Source organism: Argopecten irradians, chromosome 2 (assembly GCF_041381155.1).
Source record: "Argopecten irradians isolate NY chromosome 2, Ai_NY, whole genome shotgun sequence".
Lineage (NCBI taxonomy): Eukaryota > Metazoa > Mollusca > Bivalvia > Pectinida > Pectinidae > Argopecten > Argopecten irradians.
The window spans coordinates 27,901,965-27,924,350 of record NC_091135.1 but is presented as its reverse complement, the minus strand read 5'-3'; the positions used below and the strand labels follow the sequence as shown (position 1 = coordinate 27,924,350).

The following is a 22,386-nucleotide window of genomic DNA, read 5'->3' as shown; positions in this document are numbered from 1 at the left end:
TAGATCATTTCATTCTTGTTTTTAATTTGCTTTTCCCCAGCATCGCCCGTCTTATGTAATTATAACTTTCTTTGGACCCCGAGTGTTAATAATTGACTTATATTATGCTGTAATGCCACGACGTTTGTCCAAATAAATGAACTTGACGAATAATCCTCTATTTACGATAAAAGCAAGATTTCTGCAGAACCTTTCGTTTGTTTCTAGATACCTGAAACTCGACTAAGATACTGAAATGCTAACAAAGAAACAACATTTTATTACTGTCGTACGATATACATTTATCACATCATCTGAGATCCAAATGCTTCGATGTTTTATCAACTGTGGCTGCAACAATTGTAAAATAAGAATAATGTCAGTGTGACACGACATTTTTTAGGTTATTGCCAGAATATACAAAAATTTGTCTTTCCACTCATCGATTGATTGTTTTGTCCAATTGCAACATAACCTTTTTCACTTTCCTAATCATCGCTCCATTGATACCAACTGCAGAATATACAGAACGTAAATCACTTTTTGATTCAGTGGATCTGCGTCTTTTCGCCAAACAAAAAATTAGATCACAAACTGAAGCTGGAGGTGATAAAAATAACATTCAGTCAATGTTTACTATAATATCTGGTGGGTTTGTCAGTTCTTCATTCTTCAAGTGTATTTTTTACCACATTAGTATCTGAAGAAAGCATGCGTATGGGTGCGCATCGCAAGGACATGAGGCGGACAATGTTCACACTATTTTCAAGTACGAATGTCTTGAAATGTCTAGAGAAAATATGCGTTGGATTTCGATCCTTTTTTCGATGGTATTTAGTACCTTTGATTATAAAGCGATAAAGATATGTCTTATTGGCAGAGTATAAAGCAGCACCATTAATTTATGCTTTATAAGCAACTTAATTGTTTCCTTCCGTGCTTATTTTATAGTTTTTCACTTGAAGCGTTTATTGACATAAATCGTCGAGTTTTAGCAAGGAGTTGCACCAGAATGAGATCCCACACCTCGACAATGGAGAGAACGCTGGCGCCCAGGAACAGCCCCATGGATCCACCAATATCGCCTGTAACATATACAATCTTACAATGTAGATTTAATACGAATCTTCGATCTTGTAAAATCGGGTGGATTCTTATTCATATACGTACATGAAAAAGTAAAGGGAAATCGTGAAAACATTCACTTGATCCAAGCGTATTAACTGCATAAATATTTCATGATGTGCTCGAGATCTACAATACAATATACAAGTTGAACAAAAGATATTGTTTAGTTACAACTTACAAAGCAGGGCAAAAATATCGTAAGCCTGCTGTTGGTTGATTTCCTCATAGCTCATCTGACGGTAGAATATATCGAGCTGAAGGAAGTTATTTCTGTAAATACAAATGACAAAATGATTATTATATGCAAATACGAAAATAAAAGCAATAAATACATTATCTTTTTAAGTAGCTGAACTTTGAATAGAACAAAATGTATACAAAACTGCCATCTTCTGATGCGAATTACAGGACATAATCAAATACTCACTTGATAAAATCGCTATCTATTTTGATGGAATCCTTATAAGTTCTTGCGTCGGCTATTAATGCCTCTAGTGCATCTAAAAACAAGGCGTCTTTGTTATTGACGACTTGAGACATTTGACACATAGTTCGTATCTCTGAAAATGTCGATCTGATTTCTTCGGCGATATCGGAAAAGTTTCGAAGGAATCTAGATTCATTCGTGTATTCATAGTATTCAATAGAATCAATATCCTGTACAACTGTCTGCCATATTTGTATCACGTCCTCCTCCATACGATTGTTCCAATCAATCAGATTCGCTTCTCGTACTCGTATATTCTGGAAAAACATCTTGAACTCTGACATACCATCTTGTATCAACTGTGAAGTCAGCAGTTCTACGATTTCCATTTTTGTAACACTCCCGTCATTTATGTATAGCAGGATGTCCTGCCTAACCTTACTCAACGGGTTTAAAAATAACATCTCCGTTTTGTTTAGTTCCAACAGTAACGACTTTAAACTTTGTAGAATGTTTTCCATAACAGACATGTATTGCCGCCATACAGTGTTGAAGTCTTCTAAACGTTTCTGAAGGATTCCAACAGGCCACTCTATTGTATCGAAGTAGAATACACTTCTTGCAAAAACAAAATTACGCATATAGTATTTGAACTCCTCTCTACAGTAAAACATTCGGTCTTCATCCAATGTAGAGTTTAAATAGGCGATATCTGAGAGTTCTTGTAACCAATCTAACCTTTCGATGGTTTTGTTCAAGTACTGACCGAATCGTTCTCCATATCTGATGGCATAATTGTTGTGTACACGTGCCTCCATGATGAGATGTTTCGGAGTTGCTGGACCGTTGAAATGGCGTGCCAGCCCCTCAAATGAGTAGTTGAAGATTGGCAATCCGGTATCATACGCATTTATAAGCGTAGAATAATTATCATAAGCCAAGTTGATTATCTCTCTACGATTTTGTAGCATCAGTGTGGTTGTTTCATGCATCATTATCCTGGCGGAATGATCTGTGAAGTTCTCATTTGCCAGCATTCTTATCCTACTCTCGATAGTAAGGATGAATTCAGCATAAGCTAATGCTACTATATGAATCGTTCGCTCTTCCATGGCGTCTCTACCCCGGATAAAATTCTTCTGCACTATATATTCCTGGTACCTGTATAGATATTCCCTGTGGTTATACACATCCAGGGTCTCAGAATAGCTTTCATTCACATTGGCTGTAAGATTATCCAGCATGCTCTTCAACTTGTCCAACAGTAGATATTCCACGTCAACCAGTGTGTGTTCAAAATTCTCAGCCAGAGATACTGTTGATTTAAAAGTTGCATTTTCCATCCTTGACGTCACTTCGGTAGCCTTTAACAATGCAGCTGACAGTACCTCTGTATAATAACAATAGGATTACAGCCATTATCATAACTTTACTATGACGCGTATCGGTTTAAATCGCAATTAATTAATTTCAATGTCAACAATCAAGCAAGAGAAGCCAGCATTGTATTTTGCTTGCAAACTTTTCCCAACTTTTTAAAACAATGATTAGGCGCATTTAAAGTATTTAGATGGGGAAAACATGAAATTGGTGGATTCGACTATATCTGATAAAGTTTGGAACCAAATATTGGCCCTGAGCTACCCTTGGAATAAAGGTACTTATTTAAGAATCATTGAAGGAATCAATTCTTAACTTGTTCTAATAACATTGTTTGGCATAACGAGCGATACATGGCATTTGGCCCTCTTGTGCATTCTTTCATCAACAGGTTGTTATTGGGAAAATGCTGATAATTTAAAGTTATATGTGCCGTATTTTTCAGTGAAATATTGAAAACCATAAGGCTTGATGAATTAAACTGTGGAACCAGTTCAAATGGACAGACAAACATGATGCCTTTTAAATGTTCGTTACAAAGCAGACATGCAATATAAAATTCTTGTTTTGTACGTCTTGTGTATGTTTAGATGAAACATTCCAATAGATAGATTTCACTTTGCAATTACTTATATCACTTAAAAATGTGAAATAAAATTGTACATTTTCACATTACTGCCAAAAACCATTTTCGGCTCCTATTTGATTAAAACTATATATTGAAAGTATTGTAATTCTCAAAATGTTGGTAACTTTATGTGGTGTACAACATATTAAAATATCCTTTTGATTCGTAACTATGAAAAATACGGCCAATGTAACTTCAAACAATTTAGGAGTAATTGGTTTGTTCTCTTTGAAGATATCCTACCTTTATCATTGTTGTTGTGTTGTTGAGGAATTTGTTGACAGCGTACTCAGAGGTGGAAGCATAGGATATATCCGGCTCGTACAGGACAAAGTTACAGGGCACAGGACAATCACAGTGTTTATCGTGGATACTGGGGAACTCGTCTGAGGGATACCAAGAAAGAAATTACCTTAATATAAAGTGTTTGCTTTATTAAGACGTATGGACAGCCAAGGTCATTAAGAACGGCCTCCTGTGAATGTGGTGTCTCGCGTGTTTGAACTGCGGGGGCGCGTAGTTTCGAAAACCTTGGTATATTCCTGTTAAGGGAAACAGCAGAAACTATCTCTTATAAGAGGACAGAACTCTGGGCCTTCCTAATATGGGCAAACGCTCAACCAACGGCCAACATTGAGGTGGTGTCAAGAGTCACATTGTACTGTTTGCTTGATTAATTAACGTTCAATTAATAGCCAGAGTCATGACAACCGCACATAAAATATGACTTTTATAGACTTTTATTGGACCTTTTGATAGTCTTTTATTGAATTATTAAGTGTTGTAATATTAAATAACCTACGTAGACATCTAGTTTTATAAACATTTTGTTTAATAAATAAGCAATTTCGTCATGAATATTGGTATAAATTCCTGTTTGATTCATAAAACCAAACAGTATTGATACTTTATTTAAGGAAATGGGAATATAAAGAGCACATAACAAAGTATTGGTATAAACTATCTTTCATATTTTCTGATTATAGTCAAAAATCAATCCACATTTGGTTTGTGAGGTTATTGGAGAATTGTTTGTGTTAGTAAACTTTAGAAGTCTTTAGTTCTTTTCAAGATTAATTCGATTATTTCCCTCCTTTGGTACCGCCTCACTTTTGGCCTTGTGTTGAGCGTTCGCCCCTGTGAGAAAGGCTATAGGTTCTGTCCCCTGGCCGAGACACACCAAAGTCTATAAAAGTGGTAGTTTCTGCTCCTGCTTAGCGCTCAGCATAACGGGAGTGGGGCGACTGGTTCGCCCGTTGTCAGTATAATGTGACCGGGTGGGGTGTGTTGCTTGGTGTCTTCGGCGGCATGTTTCAATGATATAGCACTATAAAAAGGGCAACATTTCCACTATACAATAAAACACTACATGAATATACATCAGTTTCCCGAAAGACGCACCCCTCACAACCTACACGCAAATCACAGCACGTCCTTAATCAAACAAACAAATAAACAATCAAGATTATTTCAAAGGTAAGTGGGACAACAGGGTACTAAACTTTTTACTGTGCACGGATTTTTTTTTTAAATATTATAGGACGTTAATTTAATCACACAAATAAACTAACTGCAAGGAAAATATAGTAGTCATATAGTCATAATTACCTATCAGCGGATTCAGACAGGTATAATACTGGTACAACGTGCACACAGGCGGGTCCCCTGAAACATACAAAACTCCGATACAGCTTTTGCATGTCTCAGAACAATGGTAATGTTCCTGTAATTACTAAAGATTAAAAAAAACCCATTGAAATCAGAAGATTTACATAAATCTAAGAAGAATCATGTCTTTTATTTAACAATGAATAATACTCAATAACATATGCTAACCATTATGACAACATAGGAAAACTACAATCAAAGTATAACTATATCAACCAATTCATTCTTTTTCTCTCATCTATATCGAATTAACATTAAAATTGGACATGGATATAGATCTATTAGGGAAAAAAAGCCACAAAAACGTTGTTTTTAAAACCAAATATGGGCATCTGGTAATGTAAGCTAATATAATATTTATAGGCTTTTACCATCTGTTTTACCCGCAGATGATGTGATGAAAATATTACCGTTATGACATGTGGCACTGACGTCATCCTTGAAATGTTTTTTCACGACCAACTGATTCATTTGAACCAGAGCAATTTGACCAATCAGTAGGAAAGTGGATTTTCTGACACTTTAAATTAAATGCGGCAATATCGATAATCATTATGTTGAGTTTGTTAAATTAACAATAATGGGATGTAATTATAAGTTTGAGAGCAAATCAATATGACATCAATTTTCACCAAAGGCCGACTATTCGACAAATACTTCAATATTGGAAATTACGTGTCATTATCCACCTACAAAAAACCAATTAAACAGTTTTGCTTACCGTTTTTATGTAACATGTATGTATGTCGACATCCACACCTGTCCTTGGCCAGTGTCGTTAGACAATCCATCTGGCAAGCGTCCATAGTAAACTGATCAACGTATTCCAGCTGATGTTCACTACATCTGCCATGTGGCAGGGGCAGGTTACTTATCTACAAAACATTATGTATAAAATAATTTTTACACTGTCAATACTGTAATTCAATTTAATGTAAAATTGTAACTGCTATGTTACCACGGTATCCTTTTCCTGAATATCTTGTTCTAAACCATTTCCGTTCATGACCGTGGTTGTTATAGGATGTTAATTCATCATAGATTCACGTTTTACGTTATGTCCATGATGCCTCATCATAGCACACTTAGTACTAATTAAGTAGCATATGTGGTATACAATAAATAACCTCACGTACACTGAACACTTTGACACCAACGAAGACATGGGCACCCGTCGACACGGCCTGACCTAGGGCATGTACACGTGGCACTTCACCATTAGCGTGCAGTAACATCTTAACCCCCGCCGCATCGTGTGGCCCGGGCATATACTCGTACTGTTCCACATTAAGGGTCAGTCGTAGGCCGTTCTCAACTCCTAGAAATAGACAAAATCATTAATGCAAACGTGACATTTCTCATTATATTTGTTCTAGTTGCCAAGCTTTTATCTCTACTGCCAAGATCCTTATCGAAAATTACTCTGCGTTGTTTAATCTCCGGCTGATTCATCATTATAATAACGTGATTTTAATGTGGAAATACTGCAGAAATATCACTTCTGTGATTAAAAATAGTATAGAGTTTACCGCTTTTCATTATATATTATAACTAAAACATGCCGAAATACATTTGAACCAATAAATGAACTGTCCATGTATATGCTCCAGCTGTAAACTCTTCAGGAAATCAACTGTTGGCATACATTTTATTTGGTGTGGTTAAAATTTATCCATACACTCATGCAAATTATTATTATGAATAAGTTTGAAATCTGTTTTCATATACTTTTCATTATTCTTAATCAGTTCGTAATATTAATTTGCTTCGTTTTGCCTGGTGCCTTCTTTTTTGATAAAGTGTACCCTATAAAGGGTTGGGTTGCAAAATCTGCCCACGCTCCGATTTTATTTCCAAAATTTGCAGTGTTAAAGGTCTAGGTACACAACTATATTCTTATCTATTTATTTTTTAAAGGCATAAAGGGCCAAAAATGATGTTATCTGAAAATAAGGTCCCCTTGTGTCCACCTTTTAAACATGTATTTTTAAAAAATTATATTTGCTTATAAAAGATACTCCATTCTTAATCTTATACCCATTTATAATGATATTTTCCAAAGATTTTTGCTACAAATTAATTTTCAAGCAATACAATAATTTTTTTTTGGCAGGATCAAAGTTGAGGATATTGGGTTGGCTAGAAATATTTGGCATGTTATCGATTTTGTTCACACGTTTTAACTATTTTTAAAACATGCCATTGGTACATGTACATTGTATAATCTTATAACAGAGACTGTTACAAAATTGAAATCCGGGAAAATAGCGTTTCATAGGCTGAAAAGTAGCAATGAGATTGTTCTAAAAAAATCAATATTTGCCCTTGATAACTGTAAATTCAGAATTTATCATAGTTACCATAATAAAACAACAGTTAGGAATTAAATTTTGTAAACTAATTAGTAATTAGTGCAATTTTATTCTTGCATTTATTTTCAATATCAGTCTAAAACCCAACTAGATATGCTCTAGGGTGAAACAGATTTCCTTGGTGACCTCAGAAATCAAAAAAAATATTGGAAAGAAATATATTTTCGTCAGCACCTGAAACTCAAAAGATACAAATTAGGATTAACCACCTCTCTTATGTGGATAAAAACTATTTTATATTGACTTAAAAAGGTTAAAGAGGGAAACAAAGTGATATTTGGTTTTTAAATAAAATCTATTCAATCTCAAAATACCACATGCACCATAAAAGCTTTATTCTTAATTTTGATCAATCAGGAGGCCTTTATTTCGGTACAATGACAACAATTTATTCAAAACTGTTACTATCTCATTCGGCATATCTCATAACCTAAATGTACCAGTTTTTACTTATATCTAAACATATCTAAATTTCAACCAACCAGAGGTCTCCATTTTGTTTCCATGGAAACCAATGTTTTTGAAAGTGATGCCATGTTATTTAGCATACCTTATAACCGCTATATACCAATTTTCACTTAAATCTGCCAATATTTAAATTTCAACCAATCAGAGGGCTCCATTTTGTTACCATGGAACCAATATTTTCAAAGGTGTTACCATGCTATTTAGCATCTTAAATACTGTTTTTACACTAAGTTTTACTTACATCTGACTCTGGAAACATTAACTGGAAATGTATAGCTAGGCATTATAAAAAGAAGTGGTCCGTTGCTACCTGCACTCATTATTTTCAAGTCACACAAAAACTGTTTTACCGGATCTTAATTTTCGAAACTAATTTATATATAAACAGAAAATATAAAGCAAAGTTGTAGTGTTTGCTTGAAGTTTTATCTTTAGATGACAATTTTACAAGTTTCCGATTGTTGTTAAATTTTCACTATCTTTTTTGACATTATAGGCCAAATGATTACAAAATAGTTTGGTGTACAAACACCGGAGGTGGGTGTACTACTTAGGTGAGAATTTGATATTGCTTAAAGATGCTCCACCGCTGACAAATGTTTTTTTTTCACTATCAAAAACAGGAGCAGACCATTTAATATTTTTCTTTAGTAACAAAAATTACTTTACACCATTACCACAATTAACAAAGTTCGAGCTTCTTATTTTATTTCAAGTTAAAAATATGAAAAATAATTAAGTGCATCCCGAAAAAATTCCGTGGCACTATATCCTATATGGAATGAAGTACTGATTGCCCATGCATGAAAGGCGAAAGAAATTATTTCATATTATTTTTTGTGTTAATTAGGCATATACATACACGATTCAACACCAATAATTGTTCAAATGATGAATATCATTTATGCTCTGTCGGCGGTGGAGCATCTTTAAAAAAGGCCTACAAATTTGGCAATTTTGTTGTTTCAAGACTATTTTATTATTTTTTTTCAAGCAACACATATTCAGTCAAAATTTGCGAAATATGTACTCTTTAGAATATGATATCGTTTTACGACATTGAAGATTAATTTAATATATTTTTGGACCAAAAAAGGAACCTAGGTGTACACCTCAGGAGGGCAACATTTAATCATTCCTAGCACAGGCCCCTGTTGCCTTTTGAATTGTTTAAAGGTATCTTACAGGTTTTCTTTCATTGTACTACAAAATGCACCTGGGTTTTGTTTAATTTGTTCGTGGGCGAAATTCAATGGTAGGTGTAACACGTTCTTTGATCCAGGACAACTTGTTTTTATATGATATTTGCAAAAATATATTTGCTTTGGCATCTCATAAACAAATATTGTGAAATTGACATGGGTTTCATTTCCTTTTTTGCCTATTCTTTGATTTTTTAGGTTCCGGGAAAAACGAAATAAGGTAAAAATACAATAGTTTTGTATATTTTTCTATCGTTATGAATTTAGGACAAAAAATCAACAGGATTGAGACAGCATTTAGCCTAATTTTACAGAAAACATACTTTTATGAATTTTTTTTTTCAGCCAGCATTTTTTTCGTTTAAAACTCTATGACGATTACGCAATTTTAACGATGGATAAATCTATAGAAATGTGCCATTTCTCCTCGTATCTTTGTTATCTACAGGAAATCATTAATGAATTCTCAATTTGATAATTGCACACTTGAATTGATAACAATCGGTAGATAGCAGCTGTGATAGTTCCCTGGGAATATTTCATTTTGTATTTTGTTCAACACACAATTGTAAAATAAGTTAATTGGTCGGAAAGCGAAAAATAGTTTTTACGTGTCTATTTGCTGATTGTGAAAATGGAGAAATCAATTCTAAGCATACAATCTATTGATATCGATCTAAACTGTGTTTTGTATTATATTTATGAGCTCTTCAACTCGCCTATTGGCCGCGATTTGTCTCTCCGTACTAAAGGTTCGACTTAGTGCCTAGTCATTGCTTATTGCACCTTAGACTCGATCGCGAAAGAAGATGGCCGACAGGCTGCAATCTAGAATTTTAATAATTGACATTTCTATCGCTCTTTCTGATAATGTATTGAAGGGATTGAACTTAGATTTAATTTGATGGTTCTGAATGATGCCACGTTATAAAATGAATTTAAGGAACAATGTGAAGATGACAATTCCTCGGAAGATACTGAAGGGATTATATCAAATTTCTTATAATTGTTACGTAGAATAAACAGAGGTACAGTCCTCTCACTATTGGGATGTTTGTTACTTTTAGGACAATGTACGAGGAAAAGGACATACGAGTCATTAACCTATATCCAAATACACAATGACAACGATTAGATGACTAAATTAAAATACTGTTAAAATAAATAACGCAGACAGCGTCCCATTTAGCAAAATGTGTAAATGATACACAGCAACGAATGGTGCTTTTAAAATTGGTCAATATAACCTAATTGCACAATTAAGTTATTATTATACTCTGAATCGTTGGCCAAACTCCATATACTATTACCCCATTAGCGGGTTATACGACACTATCCGTACACAGTATCGTAATAAGTGTTTTACATATCCTAAACTAGCAAGGAGATGTGAACACCAAATTATTGCATTTGAAATTTTCTAAACAGACTATGAATCATCAAACTTTGAATGTTCATTACATGTAGCTATCTACAAAATCGACGAGGGCAATTAATCGGCAATATCAAGGAGTTACAAAACCAGAGATGTTAGAAATGAAAACCCAGATTATTGGGAAAATGAACTTATGGGTTGCAAGAAATGAATTCCGAAGTGGAGTTAAACGTTGTTTTGTGTGTTCCTTCTCTGCTTATTTTTTAACAATTCAATTTGTGAGTAAAGACGAAGTAATGAATTCATACCGTTAACAAGAACTGATATCAACATCTTCTGTTATATTCAACAAAAAATACATTTTGACTCATGCTCGTAAATCTGTAGATTTATGGCTTTAGCTGCATACCGATAGCAGATGTTTTAATAACTAAAGTCTTACCGACCGACGAAATGTATTCCTGATTCCTTCCCTCGTTGAACGTGTAACACACCCCATGATCCGTCATCGTAGTGTTGAAATCGTCTGTACTGCATGGCAAGCCCTTCCATAAACATCTAGTGGGACATTACGAAACAACATCTATATCATGTTAGTTTTAGGATCTTATTTTATCTCTTTTTCCTGACTGACTTTATTCTTCCTAACGTCTCCCTGGACACCGCCTTACTTTTGGCCTTTTATTGAAAGCTCGCCCCTGTAAGGTAGGCTCTGGGTACTGTACCATGACAGAGACACACCAAAGTCTATAACATTGGTAGTTGTGAACTAGTTTCCGCACCTGCTTTGCGCTCAGCATACAGGGAGTATGACGACTGGTTCGTCCATTGTCAGTATAATGTGACTGGATGGGGTATAGTGCTCGATGTCTTCGGTGGCATGCTTCAGTGATATAGCACTATAAAAAGGGCAACAGTTCCACTATGCCTAAAGACACAACACCAACATACCGCAGTTTCCCAAAACATGCACCTCGCACTTCACACACGCTGCACACAGCATACATGAATACCGTCCTTACATGACCCTGGCTGTTAAAAGGACGTTAGAATAATCAAACAAACAAACATTTTAGAGTGTCCGTTTCTTTTTGTGACTAAATGAATAAACTTGTAATTAAATGTTATGATGGTCGGTTGATTATCACCAACTTCCTTACTTGTACGTGGAAAGTTAATGTTTCATAGGAACCCGGTGTTTCTAAACAAGCAACTATCGAGTCAATAGATTGATTTGTTTGATGAGTTGTGTGTGACGAATGGGGTTTGAATGACGACTTTATATAATACCTTTCAAGCACAAAATTTTGCGGTTCCTGTTTGAGTATAAGATAACATACCGGGAAATAAAATCTTCTTTTTGATGCGCGGATTGAAGAAATAAATCCTCCAGCGTGATATTCTGTCCGCCCAATCTTTCCAGGTCGTGTTCGTTGAAGGTGTCTGGATAGGTGTACATACTCTCCAATAATCGGTATCTGTTGAGGTCGTTAGACAGCGTTGCCCTTAGTAAAACATAGAATCACAATTATAATAAACTGAAAACACGAACCTATATTTTTGTTATTGAAATTATAAACTGCAACATGTATAAAATGAAATATGTTTTTAGTTATTGCAGAAAGGTATTAATAATGCACTGACAGTTCATTAATATGTCAAATGAATGGAAAGGTCGAATGAATCAATATTACTGGTTCGCCCGTTGTCAGGCAGTTGGACGAGTGGTTCGCCCGTTGTCAATAAGTGGGACGAGTGGTTCACCCGTTGTCAGTAAGTGGGACGAGTGGTTCGCCCGTTGTCAGTATAATGTGACCGGGTGGGCTGTGATCTTGGTGTCTTCGGCAGCATGCTTCAGTGATGTAGCACTATAAAAGGACAAGTAACAATAAGACATTATATGAAATTACCGCAATTTCCCAAAACACGCATCACGCACTTTATACACACTGCATACATGGAAGGCCATCCTAACATGATTCTGGCTGTTAATAGGACGCTTATTAATAAAAAAAAAAACCACACTGTTACCCGGGCTGATTATTATAATAATCAACTTATTTAGATATTTTAAACAAGAATTTTGACCATACCGATCCTGAAGGACACTACTGTGACATTAACCTTCATCCAACTACCGTAAGCTCCTTTTTATAAGCGCAAAGCCTTCAGATGTTGATTTTATCAGAAAAACAATTGTGCCTATAACGTGACAATTATGATTCTCAAGTGTGTCCGGCAGTGTGCATTTTGCAATAGGAGATTAGCTAAAGTTCCCTCACAGCGGCACCCAAAAACATCCAAATACGGCGATACATTGCACAAACGGTAGTCCGCCCTAAATATACTCCACCGCCGACAGAGCATAAACAATACTCATTATTTGACCAATAACTGATGTATAATCGTTAATATATATGTGTGTTTTGTGTAGTTTACACAAAATAATATAAAATAATTTATTTTGCTTTTGATGCACGAGCAATCAGTTGTACTTTCAATATAATACAGTGCCACGGATTTTTTTCGGGACGCAATTAATTATTTTTACAATTTTTATATTGAAATAAAATAAGAAGCTTCAACTTTGCAATTATGGTAATGGTGTAAAGTAAGTAACATTTTAACTGAAGAAATATACTTCTGCTCCTGCTTTTGATAGTGAAAAATACCATTTGTCAGCGGTGGAGCAGCATTAAATGACCCATGACCCTGGTTGTAGCAACTTATTAACCAAACCAAACAACAGTTTCCTTTAATTATTTTAGTAAATACAAACATGATAAGAATCATAATTTTAAAGTGTTTGCTAAGTTTCCATGTCAACATATTATCAGTTTGTTTCATTATCTAAAATTTGATTGAAGTTCTACATGTATGCTGAAACACGAACAAGTCCGATCTGTTATAGCTGTAACACCAAGTGGATCGTGTTAAACATTGTTGTCGTGATCTTCTGATACCACGTTATGTAGGTTAATTACCCAGTGCATCATTGTATCAGTAAACAATCACTTAATGTGAGATTCTCTTAAAAGGATCAAAATGATGTTTAGATTAATGACTCTAGAACAACAAATGCTTCTACAGTTTGTTGAAGGATGATCAAAAATAGCTGAACTATCTAATTAAGATGTCTATGATATTCAGACAAAGGCAGTTCTTTTTTATATCTTAAACGAATAAAGGACAAAACGGAGTCATACTTTTTATCGTTTCTAACGATATTTTGATGGGAAGAAAAAAAGCTATCACAGTCGATTGTCCCCCAGACCAGGGGTAATTCAACAGCAGTGCCCCGTTTCACAAAGTACAATCAAGAAGAATGATGGTAATGGGATTGACAAACAGCACTAACAGCCCAGACAGAACGATAAAGACCTAACAGTGTACAAACAAGTATACAGTCAACAGAAGATACGGAACTTCTCGCTCTACTAAGTAAAAATAATTTAGGATGAATCAATTTCATAATTTTGATATCCAGCGAAGTAGATATTTGCACACGAACTTGTAAAATGTTGCAAGAAAATACTAGACAGCAAAGAACCTTGACGCCCAAATACAAAAAGGAGTTCATAAGCAGTCCTTGTCGAACATCAGAAAACCTTTCATAGTAAAAGACGACAATACAATTGGATATCAGTTCTTAAAGCAATAAATAAAAAGAAAAGAAAAACATCATAATAACCTGATTGTAGGATCGTTTTTAAATCAACCAGCAGAGACACAATTATTCCCAGAGTGTGGTTTATTTCGAATACAGTAATTGACGACTATACTAGATAAATACTTTTTCTATCATAAAGGTTACCATTATACCACGCTTATTGTCTAAGCCCTTGTCTCAAGTGTTCCTGTAATCCCCAGCTATTATTCTGTAACGAGGACATCCGTACATACTAGTTGGCTATTCCTTAGTCTGTGCCTATTACAGTACCTATTTTGTATTATATGGTTGGCAGACAACATGATGTTGTGCGTTACAAAGAAAATCGTAAAAAACGAACGTTACCATAATAAATTATCTTCAATGGGAAGCAAAACCCCCCAAAAATTGTAAAGAGACCTTTGACATGATAATTTAAACACATGTCATGCAACAGTAAGCGTTCTGTGTTTCCAACAATTCGTTTAATATTAGGCTATATACAATGAGCACAAAGGCTTTCTATGGAGTTAGTAGAGGTCCGAGATTGTGGTGAAAGAATGCATTTGGAGGAACCACTTATCAGATATTATTAGGTTTCTGTAAGTACATAATCACTTAGGCCATAGTTGTGGTTTTTTTTCTGTTTTGCGTCCTCGTGCTGGTAGGTGTTAGGTATCTTGAGTGAAAAAAACCCAAACACAAACATTTTCTTTGCCGAACTGGGCAATAAAAGAGGTGTGTAACAGGGCACAAGTAATGTTTCCTTCAATTTCCACACATATAAAATCTAAAAAACTTATATTTGTAGAAAAATGTATAAAATCAGTATCAATTTTAATCCCCCAAAATAATTTAATTCCATAGCAAAACATTGTGTTTATCTTCTTTTGTTTGTTTCTTCGGCTTGCTTGCTGGTAAGTTTAAGAGAATCAAAAATTTTGAAAAATGGGGGGAATACACCACTATGACCTTATAATGGTAATACCGTAAACGTACTTATTTTAGCGAAGATGCAAAACAAATATTAATTATGATTTATAAGCACACATATGAAATAGCGCAATTTAGTGCTTTAATACCGGAAATACCAATTAACAAAATATATCAATTTAAAGACAGTTCCAAAAGCGCTAAATTACATTTATGTACGTTTAAAGAATTCGATATCAAAATACGTATTGGTACGTCCTGTCTCGTCGTAATATTCAAGCTAAAATAACTATTTGTAATGATTAAAGTAATTTTTTATTCATGATTGAAATTTAATTGGTGTTTTTTTTTTACTTGCTGTAAAGTGAAAAAAATACCCAACAAAAATCAACAATTCAGCCTTAAACGTCTGCATAATATCAAACAATACAGCACGACAAGGGTTTTAAGCTTTAAAAAACATGTCATGGTACAATATTGGATAACATTTTGTACATTAAATGAATTGAACATTGATGTCATCTCAAGGTTGTTTTTTTTTCCTTTTTTTTTAAACTGCAACATGTAAAAAATGAAATATTTTTAAGTTATTGCAGACAGGTATTATAATGCACTGACAGTTCATTAATTTGACAAACACTTAATACTACAGACATGTTATATATCTGAAGGCTGCCAAGATTGGGGCCTTGGTGTTAGCCTTCATAAATATAAACAAATACCCCAACACTAAAATATTGCTTGTTTTACAAAAAATATCTTATAATATAATATATAGTGTTTATTCATGGGTAAACATGACAATGCCGTGTATAGTATAACGGAAACACGTCCTTGAAATATTTACTCGCTGTTTTCAATGTAGTTACATAATTGTTATCGTACAATTCAATTCAATAACTAGAACACAGATCTTAACAAGTTTTTAGTACATAAATGGCATGGCAGCCTTGAACAACATTAGTTGTAACCATATTTAGATCAAAACCTTTTCGTTATTTTTTCGTCCAGTTTTTACATTTGAGTACAGTTGACGGTTGATTGCAAACAGAAAACACTTCAAATCCATCTATTGATGTTATCGACAAAAGCTGTATGATTATGCGCGGCATACATGCATATAATTGTTCATACATAACTAACCACAAAGTTCCTGTTTTTTAACATATGCCCTTCTTATGTGTTTATGTGTTTAAACTCATAGTTTCAAGAATAGCAAACCACGAAAATAAAAAGAATTGTAACTGTTTTCAAACCAATTTATTAATTTAGATTGCATAAGCATATCTGAAAATGTTCTAAAGGGCCGAGAATTAAAACTGTTTTCCTCATATTGAAAACTGGATTTCTAAACAAAAATATGTTAAGATATATATATAAAATTAAATTTTGAACTAGATTGGCCTGTTCATAAAGGTCAAGTGTATTATCTACGTTGGTTTACATAACTCGAATAATAATGTTAAATCAAATGAATATTCCAATGTGTAATATTGAAAATGTAAAAATATACAATGATGAAATAAAATATTTTTAGATCTTATTAAAAAAACTTCAAATCTCCAAAGAAAAAACGTCAGCTGATATGTGTAAAAAATAAATATATATATATATAATTATAAATGTAAAAAAGTAAGTGATTTATTTGACGCCATTTTTACCCGATATCTGAGGGCTCGCACTGTGAGAAAGGGTCTCATCGTTAATTAGACTTCAATAACATAGCACAGAGACACAAAATGACCATGTCATGGCCTCCCAAAATAAAGACTTTCATACAAACGCACTATGTATAGGGGGGTTGTTCTTTAATGAACCTAGCTGTTAATAGGGCGTAAAATAAACCAACCAAATATATACAGTACGGGGACGTACGTTTATGAACAGATATTGTTGCTAATTGTTTTATTGGTAAAGAATGCATTTATTTCACTTGTGATATCAAGGTCACATACATCATAGAACGGATGCTTTGCACATCGATAATTGGCGGGACTGGCTGGACACACAATAACGTGATTTCGCATGGTATCTCCAATATAATTATCGTACATTTTATCCATATACAGTTATGATGAATGTTTCAATGTTTTGTGAATTAAAGATGGTATAATACTATTCACCATAATGAATTTGTTTATAACATAATCCGTGTTATGTAATGTGAACAATAATCAGCAAAATAATCAGTGTTTGGACAACTTGGTATAACATATTATATTATAAGACTCTTTCATATGTGGATATGAAGGATAGGGATATTCTACGCGAGGGTCATAAAATGTAGTAAAACCCGAGGCTTTTCGAGGGTTTTGCAACATTTTGTGATCCCAAGAGTAGACTATCCCTATCCTTCATATCCGATAATGAATTATTATTTTTCTTCCATACCTCGACGTTTTATTGCAATTTTACAGCTATAATATCCCGCCATTTTGGAAATAGATTCGAAGAAAACCTCGACTGCAAGTCAATTTTCTATATATGAAGAATAACGTGATATTTTCAACACAAATTCCGTTGTTTGCATCTTCTTTAGCACAACCAGAAACGTTTGTGGAAAAAATTGTTAAAATTTTACCTAGGAAATAGTAATTTTGTTGACGCCGTGACGTCACGAGGCTTTATTGCATGGGTAGCCATGCAATACAGACTCCGGCGACATGAGTGTATTGCCCTAGACCAGCCAGTAAATCTGATTCTGGCACCGATACGTTGTAACACCATGATATGTAAAACGGAATGAATTCTAGCATTAAAGATTGCACAATTATAGACACTTTCGATTTATTCTTGCAAGACGTATTGTTTTACCTTGTGGATCTCTCAAAATGTGTTCCGAAAGGTGTGATATACATGTACCATATATGAAGTGTTCATATTCGGGCAATTGCTTAAATTGTTTTAAAGTAATCTCCATTAATCCCGAAGGCCTATTAAATATGCAACATTTTCATATCAATCTCAAATACCCTTATTGATAAGAAATAATATAAACGGGCAGGCGTTAAATAAGTTTCATTATAATACTTTGTTTTATCGTTCATTTTTATTTGATATTTGTCTTACATTAGAAGTCTTCATTAACGAAAACATCTGCAGTATTTATTTATATAATTTCGTTCCATTTCAAAATAATGAATTTAAGAAAACAAAAATATAATCATATCATGCAAAAATCATATTATATCAAATGCTTTTCTTAATACCTTCTATTGTCGTTACCTTATACATTATATATATATATATCAATATAAATCAAATGATATTTTAGACAAAAAACGAATTAGCCTATGAAGTAGACATGTTTGGGAGTTCAGGCGATAACACCTGCGATAGTTCTCATTAATATTCTTACCTAATGCTTTGATGTATTTTGATTTCTATAATCGTGTATGGATATGAAGATTACAATTATTTGCGACGCCAGTAAGGGCGAAATCCATAGAGAAATCACGATATTGACTTTGATCATTAATATTGACAAGTTCTCTCATTCACATTAATCTCTTCAATACTAGATGCTAATGAATTGTAACAGGGCGTTGCAATATGTCATAAGATAAATGCTTCCTAATGAGTAGAAAATATCTTTTTTGTTGTTATATTTTACACCAAAGTCTATAAAAGTGATAGTTTATGCTCATGCTTGGCTCTCAGCAAACAGGGAGTGGGACGATTGGTTCGCCCGTTGTCAATATAATGTGACCGGGTGAAGTGTGTTGCTTGTTGTCTTCGGTGGCATGCTTCATTGATATAGCACTATAAAAGGGCAACAGTTCCACTTAACAAGAAGACACAACAAAAATATATCGCAGTCTCCCAAAACACGCACCTCGCACAACATACACGCAACACACCGCATACATGGGAGGCCGTCCTTACATGACCATAGCTGTTAATAGGACATTAATTAATCAATCAAGCATACAAACAAACAAACAAACCGTCATCAAATATGCGGCCCTGCAGGTAGGGCGTAAGAATTGTACCTGATGCCCCTATTGCATGAATGTATAAGGAGACTAAATTTAGGATCTATATCTTTTCTTTTAGCCTTCTGTTGAGCCCTCGCCCGGATGTAGTAGGCTTAAGCTTTGGGGTATATCCCCTGACCGAGACACACTAAAATCTATAAAAGTGGTAGTTTCTGCCCCTGCTTAGGGCCCAGTATGACGGAGTCTGACGAGTGATTCGCCCGTTGTCAGTATAATGTGAACGGGTGGGCTGTGTTGCTCGGTGTCTTCGGTGGCATGCTTCAGTGGAATAGCACTATGAAAAAAGGCAAGAGTTCCACTTTACAAGAAGACATAACGCGAATATACCACAGTCTCCAAATACACGCACCACGCACTTCATACACACCGCACACCTCATACATGGGAGGCCGTCCTTAAATGACACTGGCTGTTAAAAGGACGTAAAATAGTCTACCAAACGGTAAATTAACTTTCTTTCGCGGGCAATTTATGTTCGCGAATTCCGTGATCAATGTAAATTCGAAAAAGATTATCTCGTGGAAGTAATAACTTAGATAATGCTAGTACTATTGAAATTATAGAATTGATATCTCGATTCAATTTTAAATCCGCACTTTATCTCCGCGAAACAGAAACTGTTTAAAATGGAAATGACAAAATTGAGAAGCCGCGAAGGAAAATTGATTTACAGTATAATAAGCAGATCTGATAGACGTTTTGAATAGTGTTGACACAGACGGATAAACAGAGAAGCTGATTCCAGTATACCGCCCTAACTTCGCTACGGGGGTATTATAACACCCCCCCCCCCCCCCACCCCCCCCATGTGAAACTGCTCTGTTTGTTTATTTAAGTATGGGATGGAAATAACTTTGATATATTAAGATAAGTTTTATTTCTTTATTAATCATTTAAAACAGCAATGTCTAGCTGTAACGTAAGTCATATCAACTGATTCGTTAACAACATTCCTTTGACTGCCCTGCAGCTAGGGCTATAAAACTGTACTCACTGCCCCAATGCATGATGACTGCATAAAAGCGACAGTAATTTAATAAACAAATAAACAAGCATATAGTAAAGATCGTATCCTTTTGTGTTTGAGGCTGTTTGACATTCTGCAGTTGTCTTAATACTACTAGTATTTAACTGTAAGTGATGTGATTTTGATTAGTAATCTTAATTGTGTTTACAAAAGCGTATTACTATTTCTCTGAAAGCTTTAAAGGTTTGTAAGGAAAAGAAATCACATCAAGAAATTGCGATTAGGTAGAAATTATTGATCCAGATGTCATGTCAATTTCCATTGATGCTGAAAACAAGGACTGCTGGATGTTTTTTGTTTCGTTTAATTTCTTGCCCTGTTACCTCTTGAAATTAAACGGTCATCTGGCGAACAATATCAATTTATTGTAATGTTCTTTTAGACCAAAAATGCCTACTTTCTGGTGACCAATATGTGTAATACTATTGTATTATTGTATCTGGCTTTGTAAGTCTGTTGCCTTTTGATTCCTAGAGATTTTAAACTTTGACTCAAACTCTTGTTTGCCCGGTGTCACGTTATAAATTGATAACGTCATCAATGATCCGATGATGTCATACTGTTTTATTCCAACCACTGCTTGAAGTTCCTAACTGACTTTATCTTTCCTAATGCCTACCTTGGCACCGCCTCAATTTCGGCCTTGTGTTAAACGTTCCCCCCTGTGAGGAAGGCTCAAGGTTATGTCCTGGCCGAGACACACCAAAGTCTATAAAAGAGGTAGTTTCTGCTCCTGCTTAGCGCTCAGCATACAGGGAGTGGGACGACTGGATCGTCCGTTGTCAGTATTATGTGACCGGGTGGGTGTGTTGCTTGGTGTTTTTGGCGGCATGCTTCAGTAATATAGCACTATAAAAAGGGCAATAGTTCCACTATACAAGAAGACACAACACGAACATACCACAGTCTCCCAAAACACGCACCTTGCACAACATACACGCAACACACCGCATACTTATGAGGCCGTCCGTACATGACCACAGCTGTTAATATGACGTTGTAATTAATCAAACACAAACAAACTGCTGTTGGAACCGGATATGCTCTTTAATCCGTATCATAAAATATTGACATTATTATTTATATGAATATAATGTGTTGTTCTACACGACGTCTTCCGATTGAACGCGTCTTTATCGCAATTGAACAATGGTTTGATGTTTATTTGAAGGAATGTATATAGCAACGTGTTGTATGCATTTCCAGTAATTATATAAATTATTGTTTATTGTACTGTTATTAATAATTAACATTATTTTACCAATACCGTTACTTACAGGTATAAATATGCCAATCATTTATTAGACCAATTTGTAATGCATGTGCATTTAACATTAATTTGCAAATGATAAACTTGATTTCTATTATTTGTGATACAAAAACAACTTACTTGAATGCATTTTGGTTACAAATTGTGATAGACGGAAATTGAAGTGAAGTGTTGTAGTTGACCCTCACGTTGACGGTAACTGGCCAGTCGTAGTAATAATATACCCTGTCCACTATCTGGTATACCAACACTGAGGAGCAGGCGCAGATCATCATCAGCCACAGCAATCTGTAACAGTTGATATCTTATGTTATGAACAATTATCGATGTCAAGTAAGAATGTTTATCCTGTAACTGCCCACATACTGACGGATAACTACTGCCGGATAAACTTGTGCTTTATCCGTCAATACGAAATGCTTTATCCGTCAATACGATCACGTGAATTTGTTCCATATCTTGCGGAACTTTTTGTAATTTGACCCAGAACCTTCCGGTGAAAGAAACGTCATTTAGTCCCGCTAAAAAGTGACGTCACATTCACCAGAATGACGTCATTTTTACGGTATCGAAATTCTCCTATGGTTGTGTCGTCTTTTTCTTGGCTCATACCAAAGGCATGTAATATAAATTATTTCCTTGATGAGAAATCATTGTTGTTTGAGTATTTTCAAATTGTTTCATTGATATTACACAATTGGTACTGTTTGCAAATGCGTTTTTATGTTTCCCACGGTAGTAAAGAGGAGTACACTCTCATTCGGTTAAATGAATAGATCTTTTCATCCGCATCAACGAAGCGTCTCGCTTCGAGCGAAACCAAGTAAATAACTAACTATAGGTTTTAGATATAATGCCATAGATATATCAAATTACATAGGA

At 34.7% G+C, this 22,386-nt stretch overlaps 1 protein-coding gene across 1 annotated transcript; it reads right to left on the bottom strand.

Annotated features, from left to right (window-relative positions):
• Positions 1–244: 244 nt before the first annotated feature.
• Positions 245–21,792, bottom strand: LOC138315017 (degenerin-like protein del-10; the record flags this gene model as incomplete). The annotated part of the gene is given in 11 exon segments (XM_069255728.1): positions 245–1,064; positions 1,286–1,377; positions 1,535–2,924; positions 3,786–3,799; positions 3,802–3,928; positions 5,151–5,207; positions 5,932–6,085; positions 6,347–6,528; positions 11,070–11,185; positions 11,968–12,132; positions 21,625–21,792. Coding segments are annotated over 11 exon segments (2,605 nt in total), but the record flags the coding sequence as incomplete, so codon positions are not given.
• Between the last annotated feature and the right edge of the window lie 594 nt (positions 21,793–22,386).